Below are 14,055 nucleotides of genomic sequence, written 5' to 3'. Positions count from 1 at the left end.
TCAGAGAGGATGTAGCTCGCCGTAATGGCGCCGCCCTTGGGGAAAATCAGGAAAAAGGTGGATACTAAGACCGAAAGTTTATTGGTGCAGGTTGCCAGCTTGAACAGGGCCATGACGATTCGCTTTCGGGTCGGAACCGGTGGCAACTTGCAATAGGCGCAACATCAGGACCAATATTACAGTCCTATCAGAAGGGCAACTGTTCCCTTTTGATTGCAGTACCTCCTCATCTGATTGCATTTATTTGTGAAATTAAAATGACAATAAGCTGGCTAATTTCAATGAATTGTCTCAATACTCTTCCCATTTTACCAAAACTTCAGGGGGGAAAAATTAGGTACATCTGGGAGGCGAAAGGTCCACATTATCGATATACACACTAGTATGGAAACGGCTTAAGGGCAGATTACCAAAATGTATATGACAAAGTGTTTTTTTTTCTCCCCAATTTGGAATGCCCAATTCCCAGTGCGCTCTAAGTCCTCGTGGTGGCGTAGTGACTCGCCTCAATCCGGGTGGAGGAGGACGAATCTCAGTTGCCTCCGCGTCTGAGACGTCAATCTGTGCATCTTATCATGTGGCTTGTTTAGCGCATTACCACGGAGACCTAGCGTGTGTGGAGGCTTCACGCTATTCTCCATGGCATCCACACACAACTCACCACGCACCCCACAGAGAGCGAGAACCACATTATGGCGACAACGAGGAGGTTAACCCAACGTGACCCTACTCACCCTAGCAACCGGGCCAATTGGTTGCTGAGGAAGCCTGACTGGAGTCACTCAGCACGCCCTGGATTCGAACTTGCGACTCCAGGTGTGGTAGTCAGCGTCTTTACTTGCTGAGCTATCTAGGCCCCGACAAAGTGCTTTTTGAAGAATGACGTCATCACACAAACCATTTTTATCGATAAAAGGCCGTTTGAATGGAAACAGACAGAAGACGGCAAATTTCACAAACATTTATTTACCCATTTTCACTTTGTGGATAACAAAATGAAAAGTGGATGGAAACTGTCTATGGGACAGTTTTTTTGCCTGTTTCATCGCCTGCCGCAAGTAATGTTTGTTGTGTGAAGATTCACAACTTGGTATGTCTCTTTGGCAAAAAGCAACCGCGGCTATTTAAGGACTTAATGTCATTAGAGGTCTCACTTCATACTCATATAGTAAGTGAAACTATTTTGGCATCTGATGTCATGTGGGTGGAGATGTTCCACAGAAGACAGATGATGTGGGTTAGGGCATGCATGTTGTTTTACTGATGTTTGATGTATTCTATACAAAAAAATAAATAAAAATAAAATAAAAGAAACAGACACAATCACTATTCCAAGAAGTCTATTATACTATTATAAGACTATTATAAGTATCACCATTACATCAGTCAGATAAGAAGTGGAATCTGAATTCTAAAAACTGATTAGCATGTGACCTTAGAGCAGAGCTGCATCATTACTACAAACAAACATATTTTTCTCCAGAATTCCCTTTTGGAAAGAGCACAGTGTAGAAGGATGCAGGTTTACTTATAAAGGAGACAATTACATATTCAGGCTGACAGGGACAGGAGGGGACATTTGAATGAAAATGAATATTTTTCCAAATTAATTGATTAATTGGAATGCCAGCTGTATATTATAATCAGTTATTTGTGGATCTGCAAATAATTAGGTTCTACCTAAGTGTTTTAATTTTTAAAAGTGAGGTTGTTTATTGGCACTTTCAGGTGAATATGTCCAATTCCACTGTTGCCCCCTTGTGGTTGATTTGTTTTTTTTTGTTTGTTTGGTTTTTTTTGCAGTTCTTTCCAAAGCTTTAGAAACTTCCACTTTACTCCCATAAGAATTTTTTTTTTTTAATGTTTTTTTATGTTTACAAATACTAATGATATAAATAAAAATTTAAAAAATAGTCAGTAAATAAAAGGTAATAGAATTGTACAAAATATGTGCAATGAATAGCCTACTTCAGTCATTTTTAACAGGATATTAAGTGTTTGAAAATGATTGTAGTGATGTAATGGTGAAATATATTGCATGAAATTTCTGCAGGAGGAAGAGGAAGTGATGGAGCGCCCATCATTACATTCCCAGAGTTCTCAGGCTTTAATGAGGTGTCAGATGAAGATTTTGTTAATGTTGTTACATATCTGACCAGCATACCAAGGTGATGCCTTAAGCATATTATATACAGTATAAACATATAAAAGTATACATAAACACAGAGAATACTGACAAAATATATCTAGTGAAGCCAACAATGACCTCACCTTCCCTAAACAGTTGTTTATTTCTATCATTCCTTCTTTAGTATGGATGCTGCCAGCATCGGCTTTATCATCATCCTGGACCGCAGGAAGGAAAAATGGAACTCAGCATTCACTTCTCTAGCTCGAATAGCGGTTTGTACAGGCTCTTTGTAAAGCTTGAGTTTAAGAGCAATTTTTTTTTAAACGGCATGATGTATGGTGACGGGGTTGTACAAAAGGTCAAATTTCTTTGCATCCATTGAAGCATACACGATTTTCTTTGAGGCATTCTCAAATCATGCTGGGATAACATGGATCACAGGTTTTGCAGAAACTTGTGGAGTCCATGCCAGCTCGACTGCATGCTGTCATTAAAACAAAAGGGGAACATACCAAATGCTAAGAAACTCTGAAATTCATGTACATTTCTCAATTAAACTTTTCATTCAAATTGTTATGCTGAAAACAGAAAGGAATACAAAACAGAAGCATTTCCTTAATTGTTTGAAATCAAGTTGAGCATACATACGTTTGTAATTATCTCATCAAAACAAACACTTAGTGAGTTATCACTTTACTTGATCTGTATACAGTATGTTAAATGTGTCAAACCTCTCAAAACTTTATAGTGCATATTTTCTGTCTTCTCAGTGAGAAAACATGTCTAAATAACAGTGTCAGTTCAGAGTATAAGGGAAGTGTAAGAACCACAGCAACCTGTTTAATTTCACATGTGAAAAATTTGAAAAGTTTCAAAGAAGACGCAGAATGCGAATTGGGTTTTTTTTTTCTGGTTTGACAACACCATATATGCCATCTAAAGTTTGATCTAATCTTAATTGATATCGAAGAGTCTGTCGAGAATTTTCAAGGAAATTAACCTTTTTTTTATTTTTTTATTTATTTTTTTTTAAATATATGTAATTGTCTCTCATGACTTAAAAGGGGTCCTTCCCAGGAAATCTACAACTTGTGCTGGTTCTTAAACCTTCACGTCTCCTTCAGAGGACCATTGCTGATGTCAGTATGCGGTTACATCGGGACGACTTTAAATTGAAGGTACCGGTAAGCATGCTCAATGGCTGCTTGAACCCTCAACATGTCCAGTCAATCACCGTATGATATGCATGCCTCAACTATGTCTGTAACCATGATCACTCATCCACTAAATTATTGACATGTAGCCGGTCACCGTGTTGTATTATGCATGTCTAAAAGGGTGTTAATGAACAGATTGTGTACAAATGATTTCTTGCCTGCCCTCTGTGTTTTTTTTTTTTTTATAGCACCTTAGAAGGTAGAGAGAATGGTGTTACAAAGACATTAGTGAGACTTCTGCACTGTGCAAAGCATGAAGTCATGGTTTATTGTGGCTATAGCTCATGGTGGTGAAATGCAGTACATGCAAAAATACTAGTTTGTGTCCCCCAGCCACATGCACTGTTCTTATCAGTATTTATGCCAGTATGTGTGATTATCATCTCCTTATTTGACTAAAAGGAAATATCATTTTTTGTAGGGGTAAAGTCACCATATAAGGGTGTTATGGGAACTATGCACTTTTAGAAAATAAACTCCCTTAAAACATACTTTTTACACTCTCACTTTTTTTATTACTTGTCTACTAACAATGTCCAACTGTACATGCATCACAAGATACTTATATTGTTTTTGTCATTTTTATAAACTAAAAGATGTAATTTCCACCAAAACTCTTGATTTTAAACATTTTGGGAAGAAAATGGATGTTTAATTTCATAGCATTTTGTGTATCCTAAATACACACAATTAAATATAATTAACCTTTTTTGTGCATAATTTAATAACATTAAAGCTTAATTTGTAGTGATAATTATCTTGATATTTTCTTTATTTTCTTTTTTCTTCATACATCTCAAACATGCTCTTCACTGACTCGTTATCTCCATGATAAACAAATACACTAACCTTTGAAAGAAAAAAAAAACTTTATTATGGACAAATTATTGATGACATCACTATGGGACAATCATAATTTGAGTAAAAATGTAGATACATTTAGATAAATAATTTTCACAGTGAATATTGAAGTGGTTTATGTAGGTTTACACTACCATTCAAAAGTTTGCATCACTTGCCTGAAATGATTCTTATGATCTTAAAAACCTTTTGATCTGAAGGCGTATGCTTAAATGTTTGAAATTAGTTTTTTAGACAAAAATATAATTGTGCCACCATATTAATTTATTTCATTATGAAACTAAAATTTTATTTAAAAAAAAAATGGATGACTTGGACCGAATAATTAAGAAAAGCATATAGATGGGAACTCCTTCAATACTGTTTAAAAACCATCCCAGGGTGATACCTAAAGAAGTTGGTTGAGAAAATGCCAAGAGTACATTTTTGCAAAATCTAGGCAAAGTGTGGCCACTTTGAATATGCTAAAATATAACATAGTTTTTATTTATTTTTGATTTTTGATTTTTTTTTTGTCACAACATAATTCCCATAGTTCCATTTCTATTATTCCATAGTTGTGATGGCTTTATTATCATTCTAAAATGTGAAGAAAAAAAAATAAAGAATGAGTAAGTGACCCTAAACATTTGAACAGTAGTGTATATTTCACTCTTTGTCAAAATTATTATACTTTTATACTGTAATAATTCATTCATAATGGATTTTCATATTTAATGATTGAAAGTCTGAGTCTGGGACAAGGGTAAAGGAATTAAATCTGTACAAAAAGGCATTTAAAATTTGAAATACAAAATTGCATGTGAGAGTGGTTATGTGGGCTGATTGAGGTTGTACACAGCTCAACAGACCCAGATAACAATAGGGTATGTATATGACTATTGTCTGAACATCAATGTAATGGTGGGCAGTTTAAATCCATATCCAGAAAGTTACGGAGAAGCCTGATATACAGTAAAACTTCTTACATACATTATAGATAATTTTCATTCTTTTCTTTTGCCTTGTAGATCGTTATGCTAAATTCCCTGTCAGACTTGCATGGCTACATCGATAAAGGCCAGCTAACCTGCGATCTGGGCGGAACCCTGGACTATTGCCACAGTCAATGGATCCATCATCGTACAGTGAGGAAAGACCCTCACACAATTGTTGTTTACTACCCTGCTGAGAACACCAGCCTAAACAAGCATAAATTTAATGGTTTATGCTGGCGTACCTTGAAGCTGGTCGACCATCATGGTCTTTCTGATGATGACCTAGCTGGATGACCTAGGAAGCCGTGCTGGTTAAGCACCGTGCCGCCGCCCTAGGCGGCTGCCCATGTTGCCCATGCCTAAATCCGCCACTGTATATAAATCAAAATCAAATCCCTTTATTGTCACTCAACCATATACAAAAGTGCAACAGTGGGCGAAAGTCTTGGGTGCAGTTCCAAGCAACATAGCAGTAATGACAATAACAATAAACATCTGATTTACACATAACACAGTTTACACATCTTGTTACACAACACAATATACACCTAATAATATACAATATACAGTATACACAAAATAAGAAGACTGTATACAATAAAAATACACTGTACCCCCAGTAATCAGTAGTCTTGTCCACAGGAATACATAAACTTTAAATTAACTGAATCACTCATAAAAAATTGCTATATTTTATTATTTCTACTGAGGTTTATGTAGTCTAGAATTTAATTCTACCAGAGTGTAATCATTCATTTGACACATTTTATAAATCAGGGTGTACAATACAGTTGAAGTCAGAAGTTTACATACACCTTAGTCAAATACATTTAAACTCAGTTTTTCACAATTCCTGACATTTAATTGTAGAAAACATTGGCTGTCTTAGGTTAGTTAGGATTTTAAGAATGTGAAATGTCAGAATAATTGTAGAGAGAATGATATATTTCAGCTTTTATTTCTTTCATCACATTCCCGGTGGGTCAGAAGTTTACATACACTTTGTTAGTATTTGGTAGCATTGCCTTTAAATTGTTTAACTTGGGTCAAACGTTTTGGGTAGCCTTCCACAAGCTTCTCACAATAAGTTGCTGGGATTTTGGCCCATTCCTCCAGACAGAACTGGTGTAACTGTGTCAGGTTTGTAGGCCTCCTTGCTCGCACACGCTTTTTCAGTACTGCCCACAAATTTTCTATTGGACTGAGGGCAGGGCTTTGTGATGGTCACTCCAGTACCTTGACTTTGTTATCCTTAAACCATTTTGCCAAAACTTTGGAGGTATGCTTGGGGTCACTGTCCATTTGGAAGACCCATTTGCGACCGAGCTTTAAGTTCCTGGCTGATGTCTTGAGATTTTGCTTCAATATATCCGCATAATTTTCCTTCATCAGGATGCCATTTATTTTGTGACGTGCACCAGTCCCTCCTGCAGCAAAGCACCCCCACAACATGATGCTGCCACCCCCATGCTTCACGGTTGGGATGGTGTTCTTCGGCTTGCAAGCCTTGCCCTTTTTCCTCCAAACATAACGATGGTCATTATGGCCGAACAGTTAAATTTTTGTTCCATTAGACCAGAGGACATTTCTCCAAAAAGTAAGATCTTTGTCCCCATGTGCACTTGCAAACTGTAGTCTGACTTTTTTATGGTGGTTTTGGAGCAGTGGCTCCTTCCTTGCTGAGCAGCCTTTCAGGTTATGTCGATATAGGACTCATTTTACTGTGGATATAGATACTTGTCTACCTGTTTCCTCCAGCATCTTCACAATGCCCTTTTCTGTTGTCCTGGGATTGATTTGCACTTTTTGCACCAAACAACGTTCATCTCTAGAAGACAGAATGCGTCTCCTTCCTAAGCAGTATGATGGCTGTGTGGTCCCATGGTGGTTATACTTGCATACTATTGTTTGTACAGATGAACATGGTACCCTCAGGCATTTGGAAATTGCTCCCAAGGATGAACTAGACTTGTGGAGGTCCACAATTCTTTTTCTGATGTCTCGGCTGATTTCTTTTGATTTTCCCATGATGTCAAGCAAAGAGGCACTGAGTTTGAAGGTAGGCCTTAAAATACATCCACAGGTACACCTCCAATTCAGTACACCTCCAATCAGAAGCTAATTGACTAATTGTCTAAAGGCTTGGCATCATTTTCTGGAATTTTCTAAGCTGCTTAAAGGCACAGTTAACTTAGTGTATGTAAACTTTTGACCCACTGGAATTGTGATATAGTCAATTATAAGTTAAACAATCTGTCTGTAAACAATTGTTGGAAAAATGACTCATGTCATGCACAAAGTAGATGTCCTAAACGACTTGCCAAAACTATAGTTTGCTAATATTAAATCTGTAGAGTGGTTAAAAAAATGAGTTTTAATGACTTCAACCTTAGTGTATGTAAACTTCTGACTTCAACTGTACATAGTATGTATTCACATTGTGTCAAACTTTTGTGCCCTAGGCCATTGAGAACTTTGCATTAACAGTGAAGAGCACAGCACAGATGCTACAACAGTTTGGAACTGACCTGGCAGAAACTGAACTTCCCAATGATGTGCAGTGCACCAAAGATTTGCTCATCACACACACAGAAAAACACGACAAGCTTAAGGTAGTGTGTCACATTTATGAAACAGAAGATAAACTGGTGGATAAATTTGTTCTTTAATGACAATTTGCTTAAAGGTATAGTTCATCCAAAAATGAAAATTCTGTCATAATTTACTTACTCATACTGTATCTGGAACACAAAAGAAGAATTTCTGAAGCCACTCTTTTACTTCTAATAAAGGTGAATAGGTAATGGGGGTGTCAAGCTCCAAAAACGACAAAGTAAAGTCCATAGTCCATACAACTTGTGAGCTGTATTCCAAGTCTTCTGAAGTAATACAATAGCTTAGGGTAAAAATTTAATTTAAGTTATTTTATTATTTTGATGATGAATATAAACAAATGGCGTTGATACCATTTTTGGAGTCCAAATGGAATTTGTTATCCATTTAACTGTGGTGGAAGGGAAGATTATCAGTGAATAACATCTTAAATTTTGTTTTTTTCTTTATACAAAGCCAGCTTCAGAAGCCTTGGAATATAGTGCACAAATCTCATGAACTACTTTCTTTTTGGTGCTGTTTTGTGTTTTCTTGGAGCTTGACAGACCCAGTCACCATTCACAGAACAGAATTTAAATTTTTGGGTGAAATATTATTTTAGCAGTTCAGTAAGCAAAGACAATAGGCAACCATTTCACAAATTGTGTAAAAAAACAAAAAAACAAAAAACACTGCTCTAATCTCTTGATATCTGTGCCTTGCTGTTGCATTCATATGCTAATATAGGAAGTAATTAACCATTCATTATTTCACATACTGTACCAAACAAATAATATCCTTCCTTCTTCACAGGAAGAGTTAAAGTTGGCTGTGAAACAAGGAAAAACTCTGCTGTCTTGTATAAAAGATCAGGCCAACAAAACCGAGAACCACATTCTGAACCCGGATGAAACAGAGAATCAAACAACTGTTGAGAGGTGTGTAACATACTGTATAATTCCAGGAGCCAATGAATGTCTGCCACAGAGAAAATGTTTTTATACAATAGATGTCTATAAAATGTCTGGTCCAGGTCCAAGAAAGTTTTTTAAATGAAAAATCGGCAACAATGTCAGTACATTCCCTGATACACGGTGCCTTAAAAGTTTTTGTTTGTTTGTCTCAGGTTGCTAGCACAGCTTGATGAGACAGAGAATGCATTTGAACAGTTCTGGTCAAGGCATCACCTCAAGTTAGAGCAGTGCCTACAGTTACGCCACTTTGAGCAGGACTTCAGAGAGGTACAGTACAATATGTGTTAACTTCACATTTAAAGGGAATTCATAAAGAATAAATTATGTCCGCTGATAGAGTTGTTTATTTGCACATGCTAACTGTGTTGTTCTAACACCCAATTCACTAAAGGACTTATGGAAATCTGGTAACAGCATAAGCTCAAAAAAATCACACAATTTTCAGGTCTGTTCTGAATACTAGGTTGTGGAGGATGCAACAAAATACCACAACCTGTCATACTTTACTGGTACTGTGCCTGAATTGGCTCTTTAAAATGCCAAAAATAAATTTGACTACACCACGTGTCTAGATGCACGAATGGATGGAATATGGATGAAGATGGCGCCACAGATGGCCGCATTGGTGTGGAGCTCTCCAGTTCTTTTGATGTTTTTGTTTGTTTGTCCTGTGTTTAGTAATTTTTTCCAATCAGTTGTACCAGGGATGAACTGCTGAACATTTGGTAGCACATACCAGACAATCTATTCCCTGTTTTTGACTATTCGGACATTTTGCTGGACATTTTAGTCGGAGGCGCAGTTGTGTTGTTTCAGCACGCTATGAGACACAGGCGAGGGAAGCGAGCCGGCACGCTGGTCAATCTCCGATAGCGCGGCTTTTGAACAGCACTGCAGAGTATGACAATGAAAGTTAGTGTACAGATGTAACAACGTTAAAGAAGATGTGCTCTCCTAATTTGGAAGAGCTCTTTATCAACTGTAAGCCTTTATATTCGCTACGGGAGTTTTCCTCGATTATTCTGGTGAGTGTTTATATTCCTCCACACGTGTGTGTGAATTCAGTGCTGCAACAGCTGGCTGATCAGATCACAGACACGGAGCAACAACACTCGGACTCACTTATTATTATTCTTGGCGATTTTAACAAAGCCAACCTCACCTGTGGACTGCCAAAATACAGACAGCACATTACATGACCCAGAAGGGAGAAAAATATACTGGACCACTGCTCACAACATTAAAGGATGCATATCGCTCTGTCCCTAGATCAGCTTTGGGACTCTCTAATCACTGCCTGGTTCATCTTCTTCCAACCTACAGGCAGAAACTAAAATCAACTAAACCTGTATTAAAGACTGTAAAGAGATGGACCAATGAAGCAGAGCTGGAACTACAAGCCTGCTTTGACTGCACTGATTTGAGTGTTTTTGAAGCTGCAGACACCAATCTGGACGAGTTCACAGATACTGTGACATAATAAATCAATTTATGTGAGGATATGTGCATTCTTACTTATTTAACATTCAACAATGACAAACCATGGTTTACAGGACAACTCAGACAGCTTCGTCATACCAAAGAGGATGCTTACAGAAGCATGGATAAAATCTTGTATGATCAGGCGAAAAACACACTGACTAAGCAAATTAAAGTGGCTAAAAGAAGCTACTCTGTGAAGCTGAAAAACAAGCTTTCAGCCAATGACCCTGCATCAGTGTTGAGAGGCCTGAAAGACATTACTAACTTCAAGACCACATCCCCCAACACTGTAGGGAACCAACAACTGGCTGACGACTTGAATGTGTTTTACTGTAGATTTGAAAAGCCCAGTCTCACACCCCACACCCGTTCTGACTTTCACTTCACACAAACACCAACACCTCCTGCAAGGACATATGCAAGGATCCTTTTTGTGGACTTCAGTTCGGCTTTTAACACCATCATCCCAGCTCTCCTACGGAATAAGTTAACCCAGCTCTCTGTTCCCACGTCTGTCTGCCAGTGGATCACTAGCTTTCTGACGGACAGGCAACAGCTAGTGAGACTGGGGAAATTCACTTCCAGCAAATGTACGATCAGCACTGGTGCCCCCCAGGAATGTGTGCTCTCCCCACTACTCTTCTCCCTGTATACCAACAACTGCACTGCCAAGGACCCCTCTGTCAAGCTCCTGAAGTTTGCAGATGATACTACTGTCATCGTCCTCCTCCAAGATGACGATGAGTCTGCATACAGAAGGGAGGTTGAACGGCTGGCTGTCTGGTGCAGTCATAACAACCTGGAGCTCATCATACTCAAAGCAGTGGAGATGATTGTGGACTTTAGGAGGAACACCCCAACACTGACCCCATTCACCATTCTAAACAGCACTGTGGCAGCAGTGGAGTCATTCAGGTTCCTGGGTACTACCATCCCACAGGACCTGAAGTGGGAGACCCACATTGACTCAGGCCCAGCAGAGGTTGTACTTTCGCCAGTTGAGGAAGTTCAACCTGCTACAGGCACGCTAATCCAGTTCTACTCAGCAGTCATTGAATCTGTCCTCTACACTTCAATAACTGTCTGGTTTGGTTCAGCTACAAAATCGGATATCAGAAGACTACAAAGGCAGTTCGGACTGCTGAGCAGATTATTGGTTGCCCCTTGCCCTCCCTTCAAGAACTGTACACTTCCAGAGTGAGGAAAAGGGCTGGTAAAATCACTCTGGACCCCACTCACCCAGCCCACTACCTTTTTGATCTGTTGCCTTCTGGCCGACGCTACAGAGCATTGAGCACCAGAACTGTCAGACACAAAAAGAACAGTTTTTTTTTCCTCAGGCTATCCATCTCATGAACAGTTAAAAACTATACTATAATTATGTGCAATACACAGCCTAGTCAGTTATATTATTTAACATATCCTACCTCTTCTGCATTACATTATCTTGCACTGTATATAACAGATTTGTATTTGTACATACTATATAAACTCAGCAAAAAAAGAGACATCCTCTCACTTTCCACTGGTTTTAATTTCAGCAAACATTACATGTGTAAATATTTGAACATCAAAAGATTCAACAACTAAGACATAAACTGAACAAGTTTCACAGACATGTGACTAACAGAAATGGAATAATGTGTCCCTGAACAAAGAGGGGGTCAAAATCAAAAGTAAAAGTCAGTATCTGGTGTGGCCACCAGCTGCACTAAGTACTGCAGTGCATCTCCTCCACATGGACTGCTTCAGATTTGCCAGTTCTTGCTGTGAGATGTTACCCCACTCTTCCACCAAGGCACTTGTAAGTTCCCGAACATTTCTGGGGGGAATGGCCCTAGCCCTCACCCTCCAATCCAACAGGTCCCAGACATGCTCAATGGGATTCAGATCCGGGCTCTTTGCTAGCCATGGCAGAACACTGACATTCCTATCTTGCAGGAAATCATGCACAGAACGAGTAGTATGGCTGGTGGCATTATCATGCTGGAGGGTCATGTCAGGATGAGCCTGCAGGAAGGGTACCACATGAGGGAGGAGAATGTCTTCCATAATGCATAGTATTGAGATTGCCTGCAATGACAGCAAGCTCAGTCAGATGATGCAGTGACACTCCGCCCCAGACCATGATGGACCCTCCACCTCCAAATTGATCCCGCTCCAGAGTACAGTCCTCGTGTAACGCTAATTCCTTCGACGATAAATGCGAGTCTGACCATCACCCCTGGTGAGACAAAACCGTCAGTGAAGAGCACTTTTCGCCAGTCCTGTCTGGTCCAGCGAAGGTGGGTTTGTGCCCATAGGCGACATTGTTGCAGATGATGTCTGGTAAGGACCAGCCTTACAACAGGCCTACAAGCCCTCAGTGCAGCCTCTCTCAGCCTATTGTGGACAGTCTGAGCACTGATGGAGGGATAGTGCGTTCCTAGTATAACTCGGGCAGTTGTTATTGCCATCCTGTACCTGTCCCACAGGTGTGATATTCGGATGTACCGATCCTGTGCAGGTGTTGTTACACGTGGTCTGCCACTGCGAGGACAATCAGCTGTCCTTCCTGTCTCCCTGTAGCGCTGTCTTAAGCGTCTCACAGTACGGACATTGCAATTTATTGCCGTGGCCACATCTGTAGTCCTCATGCCTCCATGCAGCATGCCTAAGGCACGTTCACGCAGATGAGCAGGGACCCTGGGCATCTTTCTATTGGTGTTTTTCAGAGTCAGTAGAAAGGTCTCTTTAGTGTCCCAAGTTTTTATAACTGTGACCTTAATTGCCTACCGTCTGTAAGCTGTTAGTGTCTTTATGACCGTTCCACAGGTGCATGTTCATTAATTGTTTATGGTTCATTGAACAAGAATGGAAAACATTGTTTAAACCCTTTACAATAAAGATCTGTAAAGTTATTTGGATTTTTACAAAATTATCTTTAAAATAAAGTGTCCTGAAAAAGGGACGTTTCTTTTTGCTGAGTTTATATATTTTTGTCTTATTGTGTATTTCTATATATACTTACATTTCTATTCGCTTTTTATTTTTATTATCTCTGTCTTGTTGTTGTACTGTTTGTGCACTGGAAGCTTCTGTCACCAAGAAAAATTCCTTGTGTGCGGAAGCATACTTGGCAATAAAGCTCATTCTGATTCTTCTGATTCTGGATGTAAATCTCTTCTCTGTTTTCTGGTAACAACGCATTGTTAATGCACCAGGCAAATAATGCTGACTTTAGTGAATAAAGCACATACTGTATATAATAAGCCTAATTTACATAGAAAGGAGGTGTTTTGCACTGAAAAAAATTACAGTGACTTAATTTAAAGACAGATAATGCTCGGTTAAACTACTGTAGATTGTGGGTGGCTTTTGAATAAGACACAGAATAAGACTGTTCAGTGAATTTCCCTCTCTGTGCTCTTAAAAATGAATGGTTATTGTATCTGTCATTTTTTTCAGTTAATCACAAGTTGAAATTGGTTTATTGCATTTGTTTATTGTAGGTGAAAGTGTCTCTGGACGGCCTGATGGAGGCCCTACTGGGGCTTTCTGATACTGGAGACTGTGTAGGTCGGATGGAGCACCTACTGGGGGATCTGAAAACCCTGGAGGACAACACTCAGGTCACGATGCAAACACTTTTGAATCTAAAACCAGGCATGATATTCATTTAAGGAGCCCATTGAGATTAACAGCATTCTAGAGGTCAGCTCTGAGATTGAACTACAATACCTGAAAAAAGGCAGTGGAATTATACTGTTAAATAGCTAACATTCAGATTATTTATCTTGGTTTGTTATAAAACTGATAAAAAATTCAGATATTGTGGAGAT

General features: G+C 39.0%; 1 protein-coding gene across 7 annotated transcripts in view; it reads left to right on the top strand.

Moving 5' to 3' along the window:
- mcf2l2 (MCF.2 cell line derived transforming sequence-like 2) overlaps positions 1 to 14,055 on the top strand; it is a 105,301-nt gene that overhangs the window by 43,110 nt on the left and 48,136 nt on the right. For 6 of the 7 annotated variants that reach the window (XR_007894701.1, XM_051672118.1, XM_051672119.1 and 3 more), the window contains exons 3-10: positions 2,054 to 2,168; positions 2,313 to 2,403; positions 3,196 to 3,315; positions 5,220 to 5,336; positions 7,649 to 7,798; positions 8,592 to 8,716; positions 8,905 to 9,019; positions 13,726 to 13,845. Coding sequence is in view for 6 of the 7 variants with exons in the window: in XM_051672118.1 (XP_051528078.1) it covers positions 2,054 to 2,168; positions 2,313 to 2,403; positions 3,196 to 3,315; positions 5,220 to 5,336; positions 7,649 to 7,798; positions 8,592 to 8,716; positions 8,905 to 9,019; positions 13,726 to 13,845 (953 nt within the window). In the remaining variant the exon portion in view is untranslated. The remainder of the gene's footprint in view (positions 1 to 2,053; positions 2,169 to 2,312; positions 2,404 to 3,195; positions 3,316 to 5,219; positions 5,337 to 7,648; positions 7,799 to 8,591; positions 8,717 to 8,904; positions 9,020 to 13,725; positions 13,846 to 14,055) is intronic. The other variant, XM_051672116.1, reaches the window with a different exon arrangement.

This window comes from Myxocyprinus asiaticus, chromosome 35 (genome assembly GCF_019703515.2).
Source record: "Myxocyprinus asiaticus isolate MX2 ecotype Aquarium Trade chromosome 35, UBuf_Myxa_2, whole genome shotgun sequence".
NCBI classification, from domain to species: Eukaryota; Metazoa; Chordata; class Actinopteri; order Cypriniformes; family Catostomidae; genus Myxocyprinus; species Myxocyprinus asiaticus.
This window is presented reverse-complemented; position numbering and strand designations above follow the sequence as displayed.